Below are 27,216 nucleotides of genomic sequence, written 5' to 3' on the forward strand. Positions count from 1 at the left end.
AGCGGAGCTGAGGAGGGTACATCACCCTCTCGTTTGCGTGTCCTCTCTCCTCCATTCATCGATCCACCTTCTTTTTTTCCTCTCAGCCTCTCACCTCTTTTTTGTCTTGAGTATGATGAGCTCCAGCCTGCTGGAAAACCCCGTGCAGGCGATTCTGTACCTGCGAGAGCTCACCACCATCGTCCAGAACCAACAGAGTCTCATTCAAACTCAGCGCTCACGGATAGAGGAGCTGGACCGGCGAGTGGACGAGCTCATCGGCGAGAACAGGCACCTACGGGACGTCAGAGTACGAGAGCATCATCCGTACCATCAGCACCATCACCGCCACGCCGACCCCAGCTGCCGTCATCACCACCACAACCAGGCTCAAGACTCACAGCACACGGGATCTCTGTCAGAACATGCGGTTGCACCAGCACAGGTCGAGGCGGGTTCGGTGGTCCACCTGTCACCTGCCCAAACTATGGACCCTGGGGACATGCAGCTGGTCCCGGCCGACCCGTCCATGCTTTCCCCGAATGAAAATGACCCAGAAAATGGTGGAAGTTACCACAGCTGTCGCTCTTTGGTTCCGATGACCCCCACAACTCTTTGTCAATCCCTGGCCGTGGTTAGGAAATCCGAGTAAGTACAGATTTAGCGTGCGTTGCAAGGCAGTGTGTGGAGAGAGCTTAAATGGGAGATTATATATATACCGCCTATTTAAAAATAAAAAATCCCACAACATTTAATTGTCTACATTTTTGTAAAATAACCTTAAAAAAAAAGCCTACGTGAGTTATGATAGACTATTTTTAAATCTTCAACAATATCTCTTTGGCACCCTTCAAATTGGGAAACGCACGCGTGCTTCCACTGCAGATTGAGAGCCGTTTAATTAAAGAAGGAGGCGCTTGCAAATTTCCAATTTCCAGCCGTATGTGTATCCGCTATACAGACTGTGCCACAAGTGGAAGAGGTGGATTATTTAAATGAGAAACTACATCGTGATCCCTGGATCATGACATAACAAACAGCTGTAGGCCTGTAGGCCCAGTGTGTGTGTGTGTGGGTGTGTGTGTGTGTGACACCAGGAGTCACTGCTGGCAATGCTACTGGTTTCTCGATTAATTACTCTATGGAATCGAGGGACTCTCACGGGACCTTTGGGCCTCTAAAGTGTTAGATCACACACACACGCACTCACATGTAACCCCCTGCTTGGAATCATACATCACCTACGGTAATGAAAGACAACCCATCCTCTTCTTCTTCTTCTCACATTCTCTGTGTTCTGTTCATAAGTTCTATCCCAGTAGAAGTCTTGATTGGTCTCTCTGGGACTCCATCCCCGTTGCGGGAAGTATCACAGAAAAGAGGAAGAGCTGAAAGGAGCAGGAGGGTGCATAAGGGGGTAGCCTATTTAAAAAAAGGAAGTGTTGATATTAGCGCACAGAGAACGATTCACATGCTACATACAACATGCAGCTGCTCTCTTAATATCCTCCCCTGACTTTAAAATAATTTATTGTTGAGTCTTTGCATATTTTTACCATTTTAATCGTTATCATAAATACTACAGACCAAACGCAGCCACACGCCACCTGTTTGGCTAGCTGCTGCTGTGTCCTTGAATGAAACCGTAATTTTTTTAAATCAATTATTAGGTGATGATAATTGATTGTAATTCTTTTTTAATAATTTCTAATTTTGCCTCTGGTGGACTGGGCAGGTGGTTTAATGGAGGCTGTCACATTCGTTATTAGAGGACTCACCGTCCTGTCCTGGGTCTGCTGCATCTTGTCTACAACTTACTGGGAATCAGTTTTTCCTTCTGCTTTTCCTGTTAGTAACTTATGAATGTTTTTGTGTACATTGAGTGTTTGTGTATTTGTACACATGCATATATGTTTGTACAGCCAGGTGCATGCTTTATCCCCGGCCTTCTCTGCCCTGCTGATGAATTAAATGTGAGCCTGCAGGGTTTGTGTCCTTTGCACTGTTGTCAATGTTGCTGACGCACACGGATGGACCTATGGGGGGGGGGGGGGCAGAGACAGGATCGGCTCTTTCGCCATCTCCTTCTCCAGCTGAGTCTCTGATTTGCCCCACTTAGCCCATGGAGCGAATGGTAATCAGCCATACTCAGGAGAGAAAGACGGCAGCAAGATACAAAGAGAAAAACAGAGAGCTGCACACTCAGTCATTGTCTTTGATGGAGCCCTTAGAGGAGTCTAGAGGAAGGAGCCGGAGACTGACATGAGAGTGGACATGCGAAAGGAAGGAGCATGAGAGAAATGGGGAGGGAAGGGAAATGGAGGAATAGGAGAGAACAGGGAGTCGATCCATTACAAGTGAGACAGGTACAAGGAGAAACCACGGAGAGGTCTTTAATAGGGTGAATTTTAGGTATCGGTCTCCTCAGTTTGTCTATGTTGCCAGGGAACAAATGGACTTTGGACAACGAAACTGGGCACAGCAATGCACTGGCTCGGTGTTCAGTCCAAATGGAGCCGAACTTGTTGCGTTTCAACACCATGAGATAGTGATGAAAAGGCATTGCACTTTGGGTACTCGTACAAAGCGAGACAAGGAGGTTGGTGCACAGAGAGACGGAGAGCGTTGGCCGACTGCTCGGGCATTGAAACTGTTAAAATATTCACCTGTTCTCTTTGTAAGCATCGTCGGAGCTGGTTGGCCATTCTCTGTGTGTCCTGTGCAGACTTATGGATGAATCTGCTGAGGGAGGGAAAGAGAGAGTCTGTGTCGGTGTACATTCCTTAGGGCTGAACATCAGTCTGGTAAAATGTCTTTGCTCATATACTGGTGGCGAACAGGAAGTGGGATTTTAAGTATGACTTTATGGCTAAATCTAGAAAACAGGGCAATGTTTGGATCTGTCTAATGTGATAAAAATGTACCCAGCAGTGCATCTGAAGCTCACTAACATGCTTGTTTAACCATTTCCATGATCTAAGTGTAAATATATTCAAGGTATCTTTACTCTTTTAGTTCATGGGCTGATTATTTTTTTTCGGTCTGGCTGAAAACTGTAGTGAGACAACGAATTGTTTAAGCTTAGTGCTGGGCCGTTGTCAGGGAAATACTTTATGACAACGGAAAGCCATTGCTATTTTTTATTTTATTATTTTTATATACCTTTTGCTGTGGGACCCAAGCATCCAGAGGGTCAAAGAGTCTATCTGTATATTAAACATGATGTCTTTGTTTTGTTTTGTTCTTCTCCTTCTAAATTGCTCTTGATAAGCATTCCAGAAATGCTTACACTCTAAATGTAAATGTAAAATATATGAGAGAAATGAGAGACAAACTTAAGAGACAGAGCAAGAAGCAGCGCTTGAGTAACCATCTGTCCGGATTGAGTTTGAGAATTCTGCTAAATCACCACAGATGCCGAATTTGTTAGGAGGAGACAGAAAGGAGCACGCTAACATAAAAATACTCGCAGTCATTGTAAGTGTTCTCAGCTTCCTATTGACCTACATAGGGTATTTATTTACCCTGGGATCAGTGCCAAATCGTAAACAGAACCCATGGAAGTAATCCAGAGGAGTCTGATGAAAGCCTCTGTTAGACCCTTTGGGACATTAGTGAACATAAGGGTACACAATATAAAAACAAGGTAAACAACCGGCATCAGAAAATCTTAATCAAATGACACGGTGTCCTTCCACACCCCGTCCTTCTCCCCTCTTTCTTCCACGTTGTTCATCGCTCCACCTCTCTTATTTGCCCCCTTTACAGGAGTGAGACTGTGCTACATCAGTTTTGCTGCCCCGCACCCGAACATCCAGAAACTGACCCTACTGGCTCATCTAGGTAAGTGCAACCAATCCGTTTTATTCCTGTCGAGATTTGCACCCACAGTGGCTGCAGTTCCGCCCACTGACAACTGTATGTCCGTCCCGACCATCTGTACCGAAGAGTCATTGAGCTGAACCATGTCCAGGCTTGTCATCATGCTTGTTAGTGGGTACACAGAACAGCATGAGGTTATAATCAGAGCGTTAAATGAAACATCTAGTAATCCTTAAGAGAAAATCATACCGACAGATGGGGAGGGGGTTGGATGATTTGAACTGATTGGCATTATAAAAGTGTCCATGGCAACCCAGTATGCTAAGAACAGCTCTGCCATAGTAACCGGAGAATATAACTTTGAGGATATGCGGCGTTCACGTATGCCATCTGGTTGTGTGTGGGCTGCTTGTCTATTTGCTGCAGGACTTTGTTCTTTCCTTTTGCATGTGCGGGGGGGGGGGGGGGGGGGGGGGGACTGTGATCAAACAACATTTGACTTGGAGTGAATGAGCGGAGCCCTGTTGCAGAAGTTTGAAAAGCTGATTGTGTCATGTCTCTCCACGATTACAGTTTGCCCCCCCCTCCTCCAGATTCCCCACTAGCTTTTAATCCTCTGTGTTTAAATTCAGTCTTTCTCACTCAAATCTGCCTTTTTTTCCCCTCTCTAAGTCTGATGCCTTTCATCCTCAGGTTGTTTCTGCATGCATCTGTACTCATTATTCATCTCTTAGTTGTAAGACCTTGTCTCTTGCAATCATATCTTTGCAGTTATTTCCATCACATCCCTCCATATCAAGTGTCTGGCTCTCGTTCTGTTTATATTCAATATCACTGTCTGCGACTCTGCGTGGCTGGAATCTCTCCGATCTGATAATGATTTGGCGTCTACGCCTACAGAGCGTTGATTGTATATGTTGATAGCACGGATGCACTGGACAGCCACCTGAAACAAAGAGACGTAGAGGAGCCATGTTATATTGTGTTCATTGTGATCATATGATGGACTGTGTGCGTCTTCTGACTGCAGACCTGTAGTTCTAACTGTCATTCCCTACAGAACGGGAATCTCCCTGAGATATCATGACGTCTCCCTACTCCCCAACACACCATGCTTTCCTATCCTATACTCAGCATTTGTTTGTGTTTCCCCCTCTGACTGAACAGCACTATAAGTCCATTTGACAGATGCTCATTTTTCTTCACCATGACATCATCAAGCAGGAGCAGGAGAGCCTCTTTGGTGTTCTTATTGGCACTGCGCATGTGAGCATGTGTGTCGCAGGTTGGAGAGAGGAATATATAGCACTCGTGTCGCTATGGAAGCTTTTGCTGTCCAGATGCATTAATATCCTTTAATGCATTCTAATGTACTCTAATGTATTCTGATGCAGTGTTTTAATGGAGGTTTTCATAAAGACGGCCTCCAGCGTGCACACACCAACACCAGCCTCTTTCCTTTCTGTTCTGGTTCCACTCTATTCCCCTCTTCTATCTATCATATCCAAGTTTTATCTCATTCCAAGATAGGGCCATGCTTCTCTGGCCCTATCTTGGACTTTTAGCTGGGGATGCAGAATATTTGCTTGTGCAGCTATCAAAGGAAACAAAGAGGAACTTAAGTGATGCACTCATTATTTAACCATGAACAGGCTTTTTAGTTTTCCCAGTCCTGTTTTTGCACTAGTCCCTTTCGTTTAAAGAATATTAGAGTAAGCATTATCTGGGTGGAATAAGCCATAAGCACACAGCGTCATGCATGCACACGTGCACACACATAAAGTTCTACTACCTCTGCCGAGACGGAGGCTACAGTATGTAATCGCCGGCGTTTGTTTGTCTGTCTGTCCATCTGTTAACTCCAATTTTGGTGATGACTCAGAAAACCCCATTTACGGATTCAAAAGTCATTCACAAATACACAGCAACTCCGATTAATAATACAACTAGATAATAATTACTGTGAACATATCAACTGCTCATGTGTTCAGTTTGTCTTCTGCTGGGAATCTGTAAATTCTAAGCAAATATGAGTGGACACATACATTCAGCCATCCTTGCCCAGAGCCACCCCAGTACTCTCCACCTGATGCTCCACCTTGATGAATACATACTTGATGACCTGCCAATGCGATAACAGAGCAGAATGTTGAAGGTCAGCACAGATAGCGTTCTGTTTTTTTTGTGTATTTTTTTTTTAATTCCATGGCAGTGGACAGATGCTGAGCCTGGAGGGTGGAACGTCCTCTGGTGGTGGACAGGAAGTGGAGGGGACCAAAAGAGAGGGGCCAAGTGAATATGAGATCAGCCTGGAGAATAAAAACAAGCAGGTATGTTCTGTTTGCACAGTGTGTCGTGTGTGTCTGTGTTAAGCACACATTGGGGGGGGGGGGGGGGGGTGAATTCTGCCTGCTCTACTTGCTTTAGCACAAGGTGTGAAGGATAATCTTTTGACATTCAACTTATGTGACAAAAAAGAGATCTATTTCTGTCTCTGTTGACATGAAAAAGAACCGCAGCTATTCTGCCGTCACAGACAGGAACATGAAGCATGCTTGGTTGTCATGGCAACAGCTAATAACTGCTTCTGGCCGCTTGAGATGTCTTTATTTCTCACACCGAATTGCCGAAGAGTTCGTGGTTGATACGGCTGTTGCTGATGCCGCATTGGAAGTGTGTGTGTGTGTGTCTGTCCTCTTTTAACCCCCTTCCGACTCTTTTTTCCTTCCCTTCCACTCCCCCCCCCTCCTTCGTGTCCCTCTTACTGAAAACATTGGGGGTTCAAAAACAATCCTGGAGGAAGCTGAGATTTTGAGCTGAGCTGCTCCGGCAACAGACGGCACAGAAATAGGCTTGTGCGAGCGAGGCTTTTCTCAACAGCACTTTCGTCGCGGCCCATTCATCTTCTTGCATGGCCCTTCAGACAGCATTAGCAGTTTAGTGATGATGTATGAATTTGAGTTTAGCTATAAGGCTATAAACCCCCCTTACCAGCTTGAAAAGAGTGGACCGGTAAGTAGGAAGAATACCTCGAAGAGGGGGGTGCGTATGAATATTGTGACTCAGGCAAAGCTCACATTCTTGGATACTTTGTGTATATCGGGCAAAAAAAGGCAAAATGATATTTACCTGCTGACTGATGAATAAATATTTTCCAGCTGCTGCTGTTTGTTTTGCAATATCACTCTTGCAGTGTCATGTGTGAGTTTCAGAACCTTGTAAACACATTTGATATTTAAACTCACCCCACCCACACTCACTCTCTTTTCATCTGCAGGTCGAAGAGTCGGAGCAGAAGTACGGAGGCCATCTCATAGCGAGGCGGGCAGCCCGTCGCATCCAGACTGCCTTCCGTCAGTACCAGCTGAGCAAAAACTTTCAGAAGATCCGCAATTCTTTGTCGGAGAGCAAGCTGCCCCGCCGGATCTCGCTGCGCCATCCCAGCCCTTCAGGACGAAACCGCAGTGCAAACCAGAGACATAGTTACAGCCTGCATCCAGGAGGAGGACAGATCCCGCTGCGCTCCAAAACTCCACCTCCACCACCGTGTCGATCCACCTCTCTGCCCCCTTCTCCTGCATCTGCCTCTCTTGCACCAGGCCCAGTCCCACCCCAGACTTCTGGACAAACACTTACGCAACTGGAGGACTGCTTCTCTGATCAAGTGAGTGCTATTAGTGCATGCTACAGCTTTAGTTTAAGTAGGGATGCACAATGTCTCAAAGAGGGAACATGCAACATGATATGGCCATTATTGCGTTCCACACAGACACACCACAGCAATTTCAAAGAGACGTTTCAAGGAGAAGTTCTCATCACATGAATCATGTCTCGTGCCCCAAGTGATTCATCTTGAATTGTATATTTCTCATGATCATATTTGCAGCTACATTCCTTGGCCCAGTCGATTGATGATGCCCTTCGTGGTTGGAGCTTATCAGAGGGTGGACAGGGTAAGGGCCTTCTGATGGATCCTGGGGCACTTCGCGCAGCTGCTGAGAGCGCTTGTCTCCCCCGCAGCGCCAGTTCGCTGCTCATGGCCTTCAGGGATGTCACTGTTCACATTGACAGCAATAGTTCCTACACAATCTCCTCTGCCACAACCACGACAACCACGTCTCTGGGCAATGCAGGTAGTGGAGGGCCAGGCAGCAGGAAGACTTCTGTGAGTGGCATGTGTGGAGGAGGAGATGGCCTGTTAGCAGAGGAACCAGAGTTCCCTGCACCTCCGCCAAGTGAGGAGCTGGAAATGGCTGATTATGGATCCAGGAGGTGTTCAGCAGTGCCCGTTCCAGGAGGGGGAGGAATGGAGAGGGAGAGTAGTTCAGACAAACAGGGATCCACCTCCACTTCTACCTCTACTTCCACCTCCATATCCACTTCAGCCCACTCTAACCAGCAGCCTGCTCAGATTTACACCCAGTACCAGCAGTACCACTACACTCACCCTCAGCAGATCCCCGGGGGGCCGAGCCCCGAGGCCCTGCAGGCGCTGGTTGTTTCTCTGCCCAGGGACCGCTGCCAGGATCCATCCTCCTGCCGCTCGCCAACGCTATCCACAGACACACACCGGAAACGCCTCTACCGTATAGGACTCAACCTCTTTAATGTGTAAGTTTGATGGCAACACACTTACGTCCACTGACATATGCAGAGAATGGCAGGATGCTTCTGCACCCTGTGGCACAGGGTCCAAAGGACACTTATTGTCTGCATCTCACAAATGTCCAACAGTCCGTCAGAACTGCTCTAAGCAGGTGCTCATTAGCACTTGTGATAGTCAAGAGGAGCTGTCTGCTCAGCCTATTGTGGTATCCTTGTGTAGATGCAGAACGGACAGAAAGGGATATAAAGCGAGGAGAGTGGAGTCGGGGAAGGAGAAAGGAAGAGCGATAGAAAAGAGGAAAAATGCAAATGAAAAGGACAAGCAGTACTCGAGGTCGTAGACGACATGATTCTATAAATAGAGTCCACGGTTTGCATGCGCCTTAGATTGGATTGAACAAATCCATGTGCAGTGATAGTTCATCCAAAGTGGAGACTAAACAGCTTTTGTGCTCTTTGTCTACTCATACACACACCTTTTTCTCAGTCAGGCACACAGACCTATCTGCTTCAAAGCTCAACATTTTCACACAAATGCTGTTTCAATTCACATTCAATCTGGTTTTCTCCAATTGGCTACCTGTGGGCAGGAACCCAGAACGAGGAGTCCACTTCCTGATCACGCGTGGTTTCGTCCCAGACACGGCCATTGGAGTGGCTCACTTCCTGCTTCAGAGGAAGGGCCTAAGCAGACAGATGATTGGCGAATTCCTGGGGAATAGCAAGCTGCAATTCAACAGAGACGTCTTAGAGTGAGTTCTGATTATTTTTATGTAATATTATATCAGTGGTCGAATTATTCTGGAGCATAGCGCTCACTTTTGGTAGAAATCTTATAAATGCTCTCACCTGCCTTTCAAAAATATCCTGTATCTTTTTGATGGACTTTCCCTGACCGATAAAAGCTCTCGAACTCACCACTTTGAAACTTGGGACTTTCACAATTTCTTTCACAATTGTCTAGTGTCGCAGACAGTTCTCAGACTTTTCGTTTTCCAGGATATTTTCACAGACAGAGGAAATCTGAAAGACACCCATACCAACCTTCTGGAGTACAATTTTTGAATGCCCTTTTAATATGATCCACTGGTTGTAAAAACCATCCTCCTACCCGTATGATGCTTGCTTCTTCTTGTAGAAAACCCTATAATTCATCATGAAGACCCCTTTAATGCATTATTTTACCGTTGACCTTGTGAAAAAATCACCACAGACCAAAATTAATGGATTATTTAATAGATACCTGAATATCCACCTTGTACAGCTTTGTACAGCCTGATGTCATGTGATGCAGATACAGAGATGCTTTGTACACATTATAACACAAAAATAACCACTTGCATGCAGATATGCAAGACATCAATGGAAACATGCATTTCCTTCATGTTCTCACACACACCCTTTCTGCATCCCACCAGTGTAGACAGACCCAGGATGCAGAGGCTTTTTGCTGAGGTTGTTACAGAGACTGTAGAAATAGGTCACTGCACTGAACACACACACACACCCTTTCTTTTATTCAGACACAGACACACACACGGACACAAGACATGCACTTTCGCCCCTCACTCGTAACAAATTTTGTCCTCATTCTTTCTTTGCTTCTCACTTGTCTCCCCCCATTGAAGTATACACAAAATACATCTTTGTCTGTGCTAACACGTTTCCATGTGTGCCGTCCGGGTTGTTGGTGATGATGCTAAGATGATGTTTCTCCCTGTCTGTCTTCTCTACAGCTGTGTTGTGGATGAGATGGACTTCTCAGGCATGGAGCTCGATGAAGCGCTGAGAAAGTTCCAGGCTCACGTTCGCGTTCAAGGAGAAGCACAGAAAGTGGAGAGACTCATTGAGGCCTTTAGGTGAGATTTTCGACTCGCTCACTACCAGACTTCTCTGGCTAACAGGCTCTGGTTTCACTTTTTCATACAACTCAACACAGCAGCAGACCATTGCATGACTAGGAAAGGCTTTGAAAGGCATTACCGGTAGTATGTTTTTGAGAACAGATCTTTTGCCTGCAGCTGCCTGGAAGAACAAGAAGGAAAGATACGTTTTAGCCCAATTTATTTTGCAATAAACTAGCAGCAAAAAAGCATTTGTTTGATCCTGCACTTTTGGGGTTGCAGACATATCCAGAAGTGTTTAGCTGGTTCTTTGACGGTGTTATGTCCCCTTTGGCTCATGAGGAATAAGGGGAGGAATAAGGGAACGAGCATACAACCAGATGTAACTGGTAATGTAAAGTTATTTGTTGACACAAGTTAAATCAATTGGTAAACAACACAAAAGAGGGGAAACCCGCAAACAAAAGAGAAGGCAGGGTAACGGATGCTGCTCAAATCAAAGAAAGAATCAAAGCCCAAAAGATATCTCACTCTAAGGCGGTAACCACAGCCTAATCACTTCGCTCCCTTAAACAATAAGTACAAAGGCGAGACAGCGCCCCTTAAATCTAGTGCACCTAAACAGAGCAGTTCTTTTACCTGAGTGGGTAACGAAATCAGAAGCACTATGTCAAGCTGCAGCCCTCAAAGTCAGCCGCCATGACTGAAGCGCTTTTGGAGCTTATAAGTTGGTTCAGCTGGGATGAGTTCCCTTTGATTGGTGGATGAAGGCGGGAAATGACGAAACCAATCAGCAGGCTGACAACGCTGAAGCACGTTGCCGACGAAGTCCTCGCCTCCACGTCGACTGGAGCCGCTCACAGACCGGAGATCACCTTCTGTGTGATTTGCATAAGTAATTTATACAAGATAGGTGCACACATTGAGAACAATGTGGGGGGGGGCGTGGCGTAACAGACAGGCTGCGGTGAAACCAAAGCACTGTATGATTAACAAATGATGCTGATTGCTTGTAACCTTTGACTGAACTCAGCAGGGTTGGATTGCCAGCCAATCACACTGCAGATTTGAGCTGCAGGCAATCAGTGTTCCATCGGAGCAGAAATAGATGCTTTATTTATAACACATAGTTGAATAAATCTTTAGGGCTTCCTTTTGTCTTCACTCTCCTGTTCTTGGTTGTCCTTAACATCTCCAGGGCGGAACATTAATGTCACGATCCACCGTATTGATGTGGTCTGTTAAGGCCTCCACTTCCTGGGTCTTAATTTTTAACCAGGTGACATCCACATACCTGAACCAATAGCTGGGCGTCGTCCCTGCAAAAGAAGTCAGGGCCTTGCTTTCCACCTCTTCCATATACAAGTTGGCATTTACACTAAGGATTACATAAAAAGTAAAACGTGTGTCTTTGATACTCATGAAGTTTTAGCCTGGTTTGGTTTTCTGTCCTTAAGATGCTACAATTCATGAGTGTATTTTCTGAAGAGGTAAGAAGCTAAGTACCAAGCGGGTCTTGAGAGCTCCCTGCCGTAGCTTAAGCTCTGCCATGTCTCTCTGTTCCTCCCACATTTTTATGATGCTTATTTTACCTTATGACTTTGACGCCAAATAGAGAAGCTTCATCTGAAACGAGTGCCTTATCTCTTGACGTGCTGTCCTTGAAATGTCCTGGCAGTACCCACAGACCGCTCCCGCTACTGAGCACATGATAAAATGGCTTCATTGTTTTCTTTTTCAGACTAATTGGTTGGATTTCTGTGGACATTTTATCTCCCTGTGCTGCTCTCTCTCTGTGCCACTCATGTCATAAAGCAAGACACCCTCCTGAATTTCACTGAATTGTTGTAATTCATTGCTTGGGGGCATAATCACAGTAGAATATGTGCTGCATAGTAATTGTCTGCTTCCATAGTCACAGTATATAGTCCTATTTCTCTGAGGCGATAACTTTGCTGTCATTTGTTTGTTGTATTAAAGACTTAAAACTTAGTACGATTTTTCTTTTCCTCTCAAATCTAATGATTAAAAATCTGAACTATGTTCAGCCATTTTCCTACTTTCATCCCATCTGTAGGCGAGAAACTAATTTTGGTTCCTGCGGGTTTAAACCTTCATGTGTTGCCCTTTCAGCCTTGAAGCAGGTGTTTGCTTGCTGGTATGCTATAATTTACCAGCTACCACAATCAATGAAAATCTTAGGCAATGGGACTCTGATTAGATATTTAGACCCAAACCATTGATTATGACAGGACCATCGATGTTACTAAAATATATTCTGAGGGCAACAAGATGTCTGAATACCATTTCAAATTGACATTTATTATAGTAACAGCAGGGCAGCATATGCAATAAGAATTAAAAATCAACTCCATGTTCATCTTAATCAAGGAAAATGTTCCTTGAGGTCGTTGAATTGTTTAAATGGCGTCAGCAGGTTGTGTAACTCTTTTTAGAGGATTCTCTGTGCCTCAAACAGCAGCAGCTGGTGGAAGTTGATCACTGATGTCTGTTTATTTGTTTGTTTGTCTGCAAGGGATCCAGATGTGGATTATTCTCCAGGGGTAGAGACGTCCTATTAGGAAAATCCCATTCTTGCTCATTACTCAAATTCCTGATCAGGATCATTGATTTAGGTGGTTTTACTAAATTAGACATGAAGCGGATCTGCATACGGTGCCGTGGTGACGACAACAACAGAGCGTGTGTGAGTGGCCTAAGTGCAACGAGTGCAACAATGAATGAAGTCCTCCAAAATAAAATCATTCATCGAACACAGTGAAAACATGCCCGCCATCGAGACAGCATTCTGTGCTGACATAGGCGAAAAATTAATTTTGGATTGCTCAGGTTCTAGTGACAATGACATTGGCCAATGATCTCTGTGCTTTTTGGTCCGATTTCAAACTGCTACTAAGAAAAGGAGAGGGTCACCATTAAGGAAGGAGCTCTTACTCCAGAGCTGTAAGTGCTGAGGGAGGAGAAGAGAAGGAGCAATCATGACACTTCCTCTCTCTGCTTCTGAATTGAGGGCCAATCAGAACACCCACTGCGGTCATCAGTTAATCACATCACACTCAATCATATGTGTCGAGCCCCCCCCCCCCCCCCCCCCGGGTGCAGATTATGAATTCATCAGTGATCTGAGATCACGCTCTCTGCAGCTAGAGCTGCGAGTATAGGTCAGAAGCGAACGAGCGTTATTGGGACGGCCAGGCATCCGATGCCATTTCGGTTATGTAACAGTTGTTATGTCATCTGTGCATTACTCATGTCGTGAGCAGTTCCCTTTATACGAACGGGTTTTTGTGCCAGCTGGCATGCAACTTTCCTATGCAGATATGAAAATGAAAGATCAGGAGCTAGTGTTTGAATAAACTGGTTATATAAGGCGGGGATGAGTGCTTGGAAATGTGTAAATGAAACGCACACTGCTAGCTAATTTTAGCACATAAACATATTCACATTGCACACAGCCATTTGCATACACACATGGCAGATCTAGTCGTGCGTTCAGTTTGAAATGAATTCGCTGCTGTGTTACGTTGAGTTGGTATGTCGGGAAGCTTGTTTGTTCTGCTGTGTGTGTGTGTGTGTGTGTGTGCGTGCATGTTGTTACCGGTAGCAGTGTTCGTGTCAGACAGGCTCTCTTCTCCTCCAAACAAAGACGTCCCTACTCATCTTGGCTGTGGTCAGGTTGTACCCTGTGAGTGCCCTGCATGGCCTCAGATCTTGCATGGGGTCTGGGGAAAGGCATCTCCCTCCGTCCCTCTCTTCCACACACAATGATGGGTACGCATCAGGAGGGGAATGGTCCTCTCCATGTCTCCATCCTGCCTGGCTGCAGAGGTAAAAGCCACCCACCGCTGAATCGACCCTCTTCGCACGTTTAAGTGGCTGTAAGATGAGGGGATGTGCAGGTCGGGGGTCTGCAAGGGTTTTGCGAAGCCTGAGGGTGGCAAAGGAGCAAAGCAAGCCCAAACGCACGATCTCGGGCTCCAAAGCAAACTGAGCTTTGTTACTTTTCCCAAAGCTAAACCATTCAAAATCCTCTCAGGCGCTGTCATCGCCTGCCGTTCGTTTATTTTTTTTAATCAGAACAGGAGTCAGAATCAGCCCGTCCCTGAGTCAGTTTGAATGCCAGCACTTCACAGTAGTAACAAGCTGCTATTTAAAGAACGAGCTTTTTTGCTTCTTCCAAATCCAGTAACATTTACTCATCTCTAGGAATGAAAGAACACCTTGATAGAAAACACAACACATTTCGAGGTGAGTGGAGCTCTCCCAAATAGGTGCACAACCGGGTGCAATAACACAGTCACTAAGAACATCATTATGATTTGGTGCGTTGGATAGGTGTACTAAGTGGTGTTGTTTTTACATTAAGGCTTCCCTAATTGATTATAAATAGGATATAAAACAATCTAATTCAACAACATTACAAACACCGTCCTCCAAAATGACCCCAAAGTTGAATCAGAGCCGCTCAAAAATAGATTAATAAGAAAACCTTCGGGATGATTATTGTAGCTGTGTTATAGTATAGGGTACATTAGTGTTAGTAATGGGTACCTAATAAACTGTATGATTTGATGTAAGTCTGATTATATCTTAGCATCTTTTATTTTTGTGTCGATTCCGTCTGTACAATGGTCCAAATTGTTACCTTATGCAATACTGATTCATAAAAGCTTCCCAGAGCCAAAATGGGACTCTTAGATTTTAAGAGTGTGTAATAGTGGCATAATAACATATACAATAGTACTGTGTATTTGACAATAATCAAGACCGGTGGACTAATGGTGGAGTAGACTCATTTTTAGTCAGACCTGTAATTCTGTTGTCTGTTTTCCCTGCAGCCAGAGGTACTGTATGTGCAATCCTGATGTGGTGCAACAGTTCCACAACCCGGACACCATCTTCATCCTGGCTTTCGCTGTGGTCCTCCTCAACACTGACATGTACTCACCAAACATCAAACCTCAGCGCAAAATGGACCTCGATGACTTCATTCGCAATCTAAGAGGTATGTATTGAGAATGCATCAGAAGTGATTTATAAATAAAAATCAGCCAGTGAGAGAGTATCCTGCACTGGATCACTGGTGACCTGCTCACCACTCACATATGTCCAAATACACATCACCATTAATTTAATGGACACTCAAGACTTCCTGAGTGGAGCATGTCTGAGCTGTAATCCTACAGTGTTTCTAGACCACTGTTCACACTAATGGTTGTCATGGTTTCCAAAGGTGTAGACGATGGCGCAGACATCCCCAGAGACACAGTCGCAGGCATTTATGACAGGATCCAACAAAGAGAGCTTCGCTCCAACGAAGACCACGTCACCTACGTGAGCCGAGTGGAGCAGTCCATCCTGGGCCTGAAAACCGTAAGCGATATTCCCTATTCTCTTTCTTCTCGTTTCAGCGAGCTGCCTGGACTCTCTCCTGTCTCATGCATTATTTCGTTTATGTACTACCCGTCATCCCCATCTCTTGAACCTCGCCTCTACAGATCCTTGCTGTGCCCCACAGACGTCTAGTGTGTTGCTGCCGTCTGTTTGAGGTGCCTGACGCCAACAAGCCTCACAAACAGAAACTGTCCCAGCTCCAGAGAGAGGTGTTCCTCTTCAATGACCTGCTGCTGGTTAGGAAGCTCTACTCACCTGTTCACTACGCTATTATAAATATGCACTCTGAGCCACAAAAATCAGATACAATGAAATACACGTTGAGCTGTCGCCACTACAGGTTCTGAAACTCTGTCCCAAGAAGAAAAGCTCAGCGTCATACACCTTCTGTAAAGCTATGGGCCTCCTGGGAATGCAGTTTCACCTCTTCAGCAATGAATGTAAGAAGCTTTTTATTCTACTCTGCAGCAGTTTTATTATTAATACTGTCCATACTGGAGCTGGAAAAAAGCTGAGTTAATTGTCGGAGCCAGGGTCAAGATGCAGACTTTGAATAAATTGCCTAGTGGCAAAACTAAATTTAACCCTATGCTGCCTTCTTGCAGTAAAGTTTTTTATACAGATTTATTTTTTTAAAGAATTGTAAAATAAATTATATTTCTTCTCTCTTTGAGCTGTTATCAACAATAAAATAGAATGTCTTTAACTGAGGTCATGATGGACACCAAATGTGTATGAAATAGAATAAATGCATAATATTTGATGTATAATGTATGTAAACTGACATATTGAATGTATGCATGTACGTATGTTTATATGTCTGTCTATCTCAAAACAAAATGGATAAAATATCAAAACTCTAAAATGCTTGAAAATGTCCCAGCATCCTCCGTTAGAAATAATTTCTTGGTGAAAGTGCCGTCTTGTTGTCCCGTCTTGTCATCAGACTACGCTCATGGCATCACCGTGTTGAGCCCATTTACCTCAGAGAAGAAGCAGCTGGTGAGCTTCTGCTCGCCGAGTGGAGAAGAGCTCAGGAGGTTTGGCGAGGAACTCCGAGAGGCAATCACAGAGGTCAACGAGATGGAGCAGATACACATCCAGTGTAAGGAAGAAAACACTCTCAGCCGCTCACACATGTCTCAATATGCTAATGCAACACACACACACACACACACACACACACACACACACTGCACAGCAATGTATGTGGCTGGTTGCAATCTCTTTCTTGTGTTGCAGGGGAATTGGAAAGGCAACAAGGTATACACACAAATGGTGGGCAAGTGGACACACACGCAGGACACAGCTCTCCCTCAGGTGATGGGTTTGCTCTTGCAGCATAAAATGCGTAGCACAGCATATTACGCAAGCTACTGTGGAAAAATGGGACAACTTCATGGAAGAGGGAGTGCCTGAAAAAGCTTACACACTTTAAAAGAAGGGCACAAAACCAGTGTGTCTAAATCATAAGGTTTAAAGTTTCACTTTTTCTCATTGTTTATTCTTATTATAGTCACATATTTACTCTAAGCAAGGCAGAACGTTGCGTGTAGTAAATTGGAACTATTAGAACCACGTTGGATGCAGATTGTGAGCTTTTGAGTTGTTATTCTACATATTTCTTGCACTCTGGAGCGAAGCAGGCCAGCTGTTTCACCCTGTCTGTAGCATTTGGGAGAGCATCAGTCTTATCTTCTCACTCGCTCTTTGAAACAAATAAGCACGTTTTCCAAATCGAGCCTGACATCTCGTGCTGGACTTTGACAGATACTGATTGACAGATATACTCATTTGTCCCCACAGGCCAACAGGATCTGTATGATAAAACTGGAAGTAACAACAACACAGTAGAAGTAAGTGCTAAATAATAGTTTGTCTCCCTCAGGTAAGAGCCTCCATCCCCAGGTATGCGGGTATGATTGTGTGTGTGTGTGTTAGACAGGGACTTTGTATCATCCCGTAAAGCGAGGATGTTTTATGCTTTACTTACTAAAGCACTGCCTGAGGCACATCCCATACTTTGCAGGCAGATAAAAAGGCCACAGAAAGGAGTCCGCTTTAGTGGCACTTCTGTGCCTTGTGAGTGGATCAGCAGTCATTCTGCTCGCCGTACAACGAGCAGGATGACTGTTCGTTTTCCAGCCTTACTGTTTCAGCCTTTGCAATCCACTATAAGCCTGGCTGACTGGTAGAAAACCATCTACAAAGCCAGATAACCTTGATCGAGATAGCAGTTTGTTCAGTGTGTGGGTGGGTGTCTGTCTCTAAAACGAGCCCTTCCTTGAACTGATTGTGGTGATAGATGTCATTTCACCCTTCCCTCTGTTGTTGTATACCTTTGCTGCCTCTCAGTCGATCCTTCAGCGTTCTAAATGCGTGTGTTAGGGAGACACCACGCCCTCGGTGTCACCTCTCTCCTCTCCTGACACTCCCTTTGTCGCATTCTGCCACTCATCAACCTATTCGGACTTAGACACGTGAAATCGAATGCGTTCTTTGAGCAAAATTTCTTCTCGCCTGAAAATCCTTTTCTGTCTCTGAGCTGGTGCTCGTGCAAAAAAAAATATATATATAATTGAGAGAAAGTGCAAATCATGTAAAACCATGATTGAGGGAAAGAGAGAGAGAGAGTGTGTGTGTACGTTGCATGCGCTCGCTCTGCATGCCTGCATGCCTATGTGCGTAACACACCAGAGGGCTGCGCAGAGGCTGCGTTCAGGCTAGTAACTCCTCATGCGTTCTCTGACTGTTCCTAAACTAGGTGTCAATTCACAACAGGCTGCAGACCTATCAACTGAGCCAGCCCAGCATTGAGTCCACACCTCTGGCCCTGGCTGCTCCACCTGCCCTTATTAGTCCCATCCAGTCAGGGGAACTCCGCCCAGACACGCTCATCCAATGCCAGCAGATCGTCAAGGTGATTGTTGTTGACCAAAGCGGGCGAGGGCGGATGGAGGCCTTCCTCAGCCAAGGCCCAGCGACTCATCAGCTCATCCAATCGGCCATGTCCACTCCTGTTCGTGTCAGAGAGGGAGACGGACCTCAACCCCCTCTCCCACCCCCTCCACCACCTTACAACCACCCCCACCAGTTCTGTCCCCCGGACTCACCATTGCCCTTTCACCACACCATGCCTCTCACCCGCAGACGCAACTCCAGTGGCTCCCGCAGCATTGTTTAAGTCGCTGGCATCGCAACAAACCCTGGGGCCGGGACTCCCGGCATTCACACGCAACAGCACTTAGATATGCTGGAGCACTAATCAACTCACTTTGAATGGTCTGAAAAGGGAATCTACTGTATGAGCCAAAGGAAGGGGACGCGAAAACACAAGCAACAAGAATACACTCAGAATCTAGACCGAGTGGACTGAGTGGTGATGTTTTGAACATGAAATGCATTTCTGAAAGACTCTTCTTCTTCCTTTTCTCTCCAACATGTCACCCAGTAGCTAATGCTGTTGTCTGCCTAGATTTCACACTCTTTAGGAGACCTTGTGACTTTGGATTTTAAAATGTCACCCCTCCGACGTTGTGAGATACGATTGTGAAAATGTCAGAAAAGCAAAAAAGCGACCGCAAAAGGACAAGGGTTTGGCTAGAAGGGTAAAAAAGATAAACTATTGACATTAAGTTTGCAAATGTTTGTTCAGTCCTGATTTTGCTTTCTGCAGAGTTATTCTAGGTTCTCCTATGTAATAATCTTTTCCTCATCCTCAAATGTGATAAAACAAGAGTAGCAGCTTGTTTGTTTCGTTCAGAAAGGGTAAACGGGCTCTAACCCTCTACCCCATCATGTGTAGCGTAGTGAGAAAGAATGTTGCTTCTCACTAACATAAAGTCACACCCCGACGACAATCACACTTCCCATTGTTGAGGGTTTAACTTTTTATGAGCAGGTATTTTCATGCGAGGGGTGAGAGTGTGCTGATTTTGTGGCATGCTGCTTCCACGGCTCAGGAATGGATTTGCAGCAGTGTAAGATGACATTTCTGCTCCTCTGAGTTGTGCTGAGAGCAGCGTGGTTGTGTACTGTGTATTCAATCTGCTTAGCAAGAGGGAGTAGGGCGGGAAATTCATCCAAAATGGGGCTAAATCAGCCACCTGAAGCCTTTTTCCTTGATATCTACTCCTAATGGGTTATCTAGTGTGAATATTGTTGCATTTGCATTGAGGCAATGCGTCTTCCCAGAAAGCTTTCAGTTCCAGTTTAATGATGAATAAAAATGGCTCCACACAGGGTAGATAGACCAAGGTCACCTCACAAAAATATATCACCCCTATAATGTCTTACATTTTTTCTTGCACTCTTAGAAATGTTTTAAAAATAGAGACACATTCCTTTACTCGATGATAAGCGGGGGTAAAATCGAAGATGTCCATGGAATACTTAGCGATTTCATCACCCCTCCAGTGTCAGTGGTTCTAGTCTGAGCAGCAGATCACACACACTGAATATGTCTTGTACCTTTTGCACCACAAAATATATTGCATATATTGTAAATAGATAATATAGATTTATTCTGAAAAAGTGATTGGTTTCTGCAGTGTGTGTACCTACGTATGTATTTGTACAGAGAAGATCTAGTTTAAGAGAAAAGAAGGATATTATAGTTGTTAGAGATATTATTATCATTCACATTCAATATCATTTAATAAATCCTACTGCTGTGAGGGACAGGAAACAGGCAGCTTTTATAGAACGCACTTCGGTTACCATGTTAAAACACACTGATATCATTGCAGATCTACATTCTTTATTCGGGTACCGTGTCATACTATTATGGGATTATAGTAAGAGATGGCTGTGTCACCTTTTAAGGTGTGTAAAGGGCTATCCTGTAGTGGCGAATACTTGCGTGCACAAACACACAACCATATACAATGCTTACACAAGCAACTACACACACTGATGGACACAGCCGCCAAAGCAACAACAAGTCTAGCTTAGATTCACCCTTGAAATTGCTTGATTTCTTAAGTCACATTGTTTACTGTAAACACTGACTGACATGTACTATACAGCATGATATATTTGTTTTTGTTTTTATTTACAGTATGCAGAGGGATTCAATTACATGTTTGTATCATGATTGTCATGGCATGTTGAGTTTATTGGTGTCATTCTCTCCTCCCCTCTCTGCTTCCCCCCCCTCCTGTCTGCCTGCCTGCGCCATGGTTGTCATGGAGATGCACCGATCTGAATCCTCAATGTAGAGCACTGTCATTAATCTTTGGACCCTCACGATATTTAAGAAAAAAAAGGAGCTTTCTTAAAGACCAACATGTTTACAAATGATATTTCTAAATTTTTTTTTCTGTTTGAAGAGAATGAAAGAATAAAGTAGTTTTTACTCTCTCTGTCCTGGACTGTCTGGCTGTGTGGGCTGACATCAGGATTTTCTCCACAGTGTCTTGTCTCCCAGCTCTCTAATGAATGAATTTGCACCAGGTGTCCAATAAGGACAGTGGAATGAAGGTGCTCATGAGGAATCATTCCACACAGGTGACTACGACCTCCCAGCTCCCCGACTCTGAGCTCATTCATTAGTGGGTGAGGTCAACCACAAACACTGAATCTGCCTTGTAATTACGGGACGTCCGTTGTGTCTCGTTGGGAATCTTCAAATGTGTACACACACGTATTAAGAATTCAGAATGCATCATAGGCACCAACTGTGTCCTCTCAATGTCAACTTTGCAATTTGTGTCTTCACAATGTCAAAACAGCGATGCTTCATGCATTATACTCTCGGAGGAAAGAGGATTTAGCATTAACTGACAAGGCCACAAAAAAATACAAGCAGCATTTATTTCTGCAAATCACTCTTCAGAAAGGATAAACAAAATGGAATTGCTGTCAACTTAAGGCAGAATTACAAAGAGAGTGACAAAACAAACAGAAACATCATTTTGGCTGAATAAATTATCTTACAAAAACATAGATAATATCACCAGACTACAGCAATTACAAGACACAGCGAAATCAATTTGTGCAAAGTACCCTAAGGCTTACAGATGTGATCGCACTCTTGCAGTCATCTCACTGTCCCGCTCTTTTTTTGAGGTACTTTTCTGTCTCTCTTTTGCTTCCCTGTCTCTCTTTGAAAAGGAGTGGATGAGAGGCAGGTTATAAAGGTTGATGCCTGTCGTCAGAAGTGACTGCTGTTCACCTCCTTTTTCTCCTTCCTCTAACCTTGCCTGGCCCACGGTTCGTCTCCCAGTGACCTTGACACTAGTGTCTCCCTCCCCCCCCCTTGGGCGAGTCTTTACATTGTGGTCTCCTCCCATTCCAGTTCCACATCACCTGAAAGCCAGTACAGATGCGAGTCATGACCGCAGTGTGAGGTCTAGCTGAGATTGTGTTGTTGTTGTGTTGAGATGTGTTGTTGTTTACCTTCCATCGCGTCCAGGGAGTCCATCTTCTCCAAAGCAGAATAGCTGACAAACCAGATGGACTGGCTGTTGCCTTTGTTGTTTAGGAGCTCCAGCGTGCTTTGATGCAGAAAGATGTACTGCACCTGCAATGCACACATGTCGGCAGACACTGAGAAAGTATATACTGTACACTAATTGATTGTACACTGTACACACACTGATCCGGGCTGCTTTGTAGCTACATTTCTAAATGTGCCCCAATGTTTGTGGAGGAATGGAGCATAACAGGAAGGCTAATCTGCTGTGTAGGATTGTTCGGGTCAAGGCGAGGGTGTGTGCTCCACTGATCTGCTTTGATCATTGATCATACGCCGCAGAGAATGAATTGCCTCCACTTCTGGGTGTTTTCCAATATTGATGAGTTCCTGTCTCTTTATTGCTGTGAGCTACAGACGATTCTATAATTCTTTCATTGTAAAATTATAGAAACAGAACAATGGAAAGCAAAGTAGAGCTGATATGTAATTCCAATAACTTGCTTTCACTTCCAGTGTTTTAAATAATGGAGGTATGCTGGCTGTCTGCAGAGGCACCCTGCCCGAGCATCTCATGGACATTTGTGAGTTTATTTAACATGACTGGACTGCTATGCTAATAGCTGGCTGTCTGGGCCGCTGAACACTGCTGTCTCAAATAATCATGTCCTCACTAGTTGTAAGCACGCAGCTCTTATAGCTGCAGAAACTGCAGCATAACTGCTAAAATGTGGCCACAAAGAAATGCACGGAACTTAAAGAGATTAAAAATAAATAAAAATGCCAAGAAGGAGCACGGGCACTAAGCAGACCGTCCCTGCAGACACTGAGGCACTGAAGTAAGGACTGAATCAGGTACTTTTAGGATAGATTCGTGATGTTTTTAAGAGGGGGAATCCCGCTCAGCATATGCCTTTAAACCACTGCCAGATCATTTCCTTTGTCAAAGCGTGAATTTTCCAAATATTCCCTCCTGGGGATGCGATCACAGCAGAAGTAGAAAGTAGGACAACTACCCTGCCCTGAAAAAACTTCAGGGCAAACAGTATGACAGTCTTTTTTATTTATTTTTGTTTATTCTCTCATGGCTGTGAAATTTAACAATGGGAATAAAAGATGCTGCGTTATGTGATGTGAACCCACCAGATTCTGAACCATACACATCCGCTCACTGCGCAGTTCAGCCACCAGGCCATAGATATCCACAAATTCATGATCTCTGACGTGCTGGATGAGGTGGTCGAGGCCTACAAACACTCCTGTTCTGCCCACACCAGCACTGAGGAGCAGTAGAAAAACAACGCATATACATATATAATTACTATATACACACATACTATTTGGGTCATATTTGCATTGTATCATTTATCCGAGGAGTGACCTTAAACCTCCACTGATGTTCCACAGTACCTGCAGTGGACCACTATGGTGGTGTTGTCATGCCTGTGGGCTCGGACAGCTCTGACAAACTTAATGAGAGTGCTGCAGGACTCCGGGACTCCATGCTCAGGCCATGATGTGTAGTTGAAATGGCGAACATGGATGTAGTGCCCGTGCTGCAAAGAGGAACACATGCATGACCAAGCGAGTTAAAGTTAATTTGATTTTCATTATTTAAAGACATGGATATTATTTGTTGTCTACCTTTCAGTTCAGTTCATCCATTACGTGTGCAGGCGAGTGCATGTGTGAGGGGCTATTAGCCGACTTGCCTTTTCCACTTTAAGGGTTCTGACAGTCCAATCAGGAAACACTTCCTCCGACACTTTCGAGATGAGAATGTCACTAAACACTGACATGGGCTTATTGTCCTCTGGCCAATACTTGTGACAGCGAATCTGAAATGTCACACACACACACACACACACACATGCACAAGACACACAACCCATCTGAGTTGTAAGACAGCTGAAACTAGAAAAGCACTCAGAGAGCACAGACCTCCGCCGAGCAGCTAATTTCCCCCGTAATTGGATTTACACCAACCACATGGTGATCTGGATCAGCATCAAAAGGTTCTAAATTGTTCTTGGTATCTTTATACACCAACCATGAAAAGTAAAAGTGAATTGGAGTTGTGTATTTGTAACTAATTTTTGAATCCATAAATGGGGTTTTCATATTAGAATGTAATATTTTTTCTGACCTCATTCTGGATCTGATCCAGATAAAACGTGGTGGTGAGATAGAGGCCCCCACCCTACATCACTGTGTCAAATTCCTTAAACATTGGTGAATAATCAACCGAGAAATTTGAAGACTGCAATGTTAACAAAGATTTCAAACTGATAAGCCAGGATCTCTCCTGGATCATCACCAAAAATTAACCATCTGTTCCTGGTAACATTCTCAACATTTCCTGAAAACTTCATCAAGATCCATCAAGAACCTTTTGAGTTATCTTGCTTAACAGAAGGACGGACGGACGGACAGACACACAAACAAACGTGGGCGGAGGTAACCTGAGCCAGGCAAATTTGTAATGACGTACTTTGCCTTTTTCATAACACTGCGTGAGCATGGCGATGGTGCGGGCCCCTGTTTCCCAGATCATCCTCCAGAAGTCGGCCACGGTGCCAGGCAGAGGACCCTGGGTAGCTATGAACTCGTTGGGGCAAAGGTAGCCCTGCACACAGAAGGAGAAAGGAGAGACGTAGTCACATAGGCTATACAAAGGTGTACTGGCATTATAAATCAATAATCATAATTCATAATTCACTTTTTCAAATAAACCAGTTATGAAACTTTAAGCTCTGGGATCATTAAAGTATTCTCATTCTGAAATGCGTCTGAAACCTGCATCATTACATTCATAAGCTGATATTGGAGGCGGAACTCCAGGTTAACCGCCGGACTTTTAGCAGCGTCCAGGTCGTACTCACTGAAACAAAGCTGGCATTGATGTAGTCGGAGCCGGCGCTGCCCGGTTCTGATAGCAGCTTCACTCGGTTGTTATTGTCTGGACATAGTTTAGCGAGAAGAGGTACAAACATGAACACAGCGATGTGAAATCATTACCAGCCCAGTGGCAAACCTTACATCCAGACACATTTTCAGCCTAACCACCTACAAGGTTTGATGTTTGGGAAACGATTTTTTGATTTGTTCCAGGGCAGGTCGGCATCTGTGGTGCCCAGGTCCTGCAGCAGTTTTGGAAGCTCCTGGAGAGATGACATGTAATGCATCATTATTCACAACCCCCCCCCCCCCCCCATCAGAGAGCAGGGTACAATAAAAGTAAACTTTACTTTTTGATTCCTTTCAACGATTGCTTGTACTTATAAATTCAGTTGAGTGCTGGAGGTAACCAAGTTGGTAGGCAGAAGATGTTAGAAGGCTGCAGTGCAGAGACAGACGCTTTCTAGCATGTGTTTAGTGACTATGTATGATTAAACATGAATAATAAATATAACAATATTAGGACAAGGAAATATTCTAACATGAGTTTGTCAGACAAAAGTGTCATGCGTCATACTTCACTAGTATTTAAGCAAGTCCGTTATGAGAAAATACCTGCATATGAATCCATTCACTCAACTTTATATAATATATATATATATATATATATATATATATATATATTGCATCATTCAGTAATTTGAGTTTTCACGGCTCCAGATAGGAAACCGGTAGTTTTTACTCATAAACTACTTAATTTTCTCAAGACAGACAAAAGCTTCTTAACATAGAAATATGTGTGGAAGCCATGTCAGTTCACATTAAACATCATTAAACATTCAAACAATTAAAACTAAAATACAAATATCCTTCTCGTGCTATTGACACAAAGAATCAATAAAACAAACATGCTTTCTTAATGCAAAACACGTCCTTCTTTCTCACTCAGGCTTTCTTTATATAAGCCTTCAGTTTGGCAATTCCATGGACTTTTCTATTATTTCGTCCCTCTTCACACATTCTTAAACGTTTGATGCTCTTAGGTGAGGCGCACAGGCACACACTTACAGCAAACTCCTCTTGAAACTTGGCATTGTCGTTGGCACACAAATCCTCTACGTGCTGCAGGAAAGACTTCTTGTTGACAGGCCTGACATGGCGATGATGAGAGATGTACAAGACTGAATATGAGAGCGGGAAATGTACAAAACCTCTACAACAATGTGATTCTAATTTGATTTGAGCTGCAGCTGCCACTGTGAATGTTCATATTATTTATGCAGGATGACTTACTTGAGTGATTTCCTGTAGCTGAGCAGCCTGGACAAAAACATCAACAAAGTAAATAAATGAAGTAATTAATGGCCACAACACGCCCAATTACGGATGTTTCTGACCTGCAGCTATGCAGAGCCCCGGACATAGCTGCACCTCACGCATTCATGCTCTCTAAAACCGCTAAGCTATCCCTTTACTTTTAAGGTAGTGGGAGGTAAATGTAAAAACGCTTTCAAACAGAGGAACGTTGGCACATTGGGTGATTGAATGCAGGCATTGATGGCCAACATGATGATGGAGAATGAATGGTGGAGAAGAACATGCAAACAAAACATGCAAAACAGAATTTGCTGCACACAAACATGCCCAAAGCCCTACTTACTGGATCACATAAATCTCTTTCCGTCTAAAGAAAAAGGAAGAATACCTGGTGAGAGAAACATGCTGAGTGAGACAAAAACAAGGCACGTGTCTGTGTGCGAGGAAGGTTATCTGTGCCATTTGTGTTACAAATAAGAAGAAAAAGCGTGTTATTTTTCCACAGACTTTGCCTAGAAAGGTGGTGGAATCGCACATCACAGATTACCCGCTTAAACCAGGAAGTTATTCCAGTTGCAACAAAGCAGAAAGCTACTTTTCCCATGATGCCAGTTTGAACTGACAGGATAGCAGAAGCAGCTTCACGGTGATCACAAACATCAGCTGTCATAAACCAACAATTCTTGTTCTTAGAAGAAAATGGAGCAGCCAAAGCCTTCTTTTTCAGGACTATGAATAGTCATTGCATATGAAGAAAAAAATCGAATTGTTTTGTTCAATAAAACAAGGCAAATATTTTTTCAGGTAATATTACACACTAATATAGACCCATCTATTTAAGGATTCTTTATGTTCTGCCATTGTGCCAGTATTCTTAAGATGTTTGATGTTCATAAAGTTTTGTCCGAGTATTTCTTCTTC

General features: G+C 44.1%; 2 protein-coding genes across 2 annotated transcripts in view; one reads left to right on the plus strand and one right to left on the minus strand.

Annotated features, from left to right (window-relative positions):
* The first annotated feature begins 115 nt into the window (after positions 1 to 115).
* On the plus strand, positions 116 to 18,849 carry iqsec3b (IQ motif and Sec7 domain ArfGEF 3b). The gene is made up of 15 exons (XM_068739305.1): positions 116 to 627; positions 3,748 to 3,822; positions 6,014 to 6,131; positions 7,079 to 7,465; positions 7,688 to 8,412; positions 8,997 to 9,158; positions 10,143 to 10,265; positions 15,110 to 15,276; positions 15,505 to 15,644; positions 15,770 to 15,901; positions 16,006 to 16,105; positions 16,612 to 16,770; positions 16,908 to 16,985; positions 17,472 to 17,521; positions 18,430 to 18,849. The coding sequence occupies exons 1-15, from the start codon at positions 116 to 118 to the stop codon at positions 18,847 to 18,849; spliced, it is 3,348 nt and encodes a 1,115-aa protein (XP_068595406.1).
* A 3,087-nt stretch (positions 18,850 to 21,936) lies between these two features.
* ptprq (protein tyrosine phosphatase receptor type Q) overlaps positions 21,937 to 27,216 on the minus strand; it is a 31,383-nt gene continuing 26,103 nt past the window's right edge. The window contains exons 53-63 of the mRNA XM_068739263.1: positions 26,639 to 26,683; positions 26,272 to 26,298; positions 26,047 to 26,128; positions 25,151 to 25,241; positions 24,963 to 25,039; positions 24,572 to 24,706; positions 23,793 to 23,918; positions 23,491 to 23,636; positions 23,224 to 23,359; positions 22,065 to 22,188; positions 21,937 to 21,974 (exon numbers count right to left, since the gene is read on the minus strand). Coding sequence (XP_068595364.1) covers positions 21,937 to 21,974; positions 22,065 to 22,188; positions 23,224 to 23,359; positions 23,491 to 23,636; positions 23,793 to 23,918; positions 24,572 to 24,706; positions 24,963 to 25,039; positions 25,151 to 25,241; positions 26,047 to 26,128; positions 26,272 to 26,298; positions 26,639 to 26,683 — 1,027 coding nt within the window. The remainder of the gene's footprint in view (positions 21,975 to 22,064; positions 22,189 to 23,223; positions 23,360 to 23,490; positions 23,637 to 23,792; positions 23,919 to 24,571; positions 24,707 to 24,962; positions 25,040 to 25,150; positions 25,242 to 26,046; positions 26,129 to 26,271; positions 26,299 to 26,638; positions 26,684 to 27,216) is intronic.

Source organism: Brachionichthys hirsutus, chromosome 5, assembly GCF_040956055.1.
Source record: "Brachionichthys hirsutus isolate HB-005 chromosome 5, CSIRO-AGI_Bhir_v1, whole genome shotgun sequence".
Lineage (NCBI taxonomy): Eukaryota > Metazoa > Chordata > Actinopteri > Lophiiformes > Brachionichthyidae > Brachionichthys > Brachionichthys hirsutus.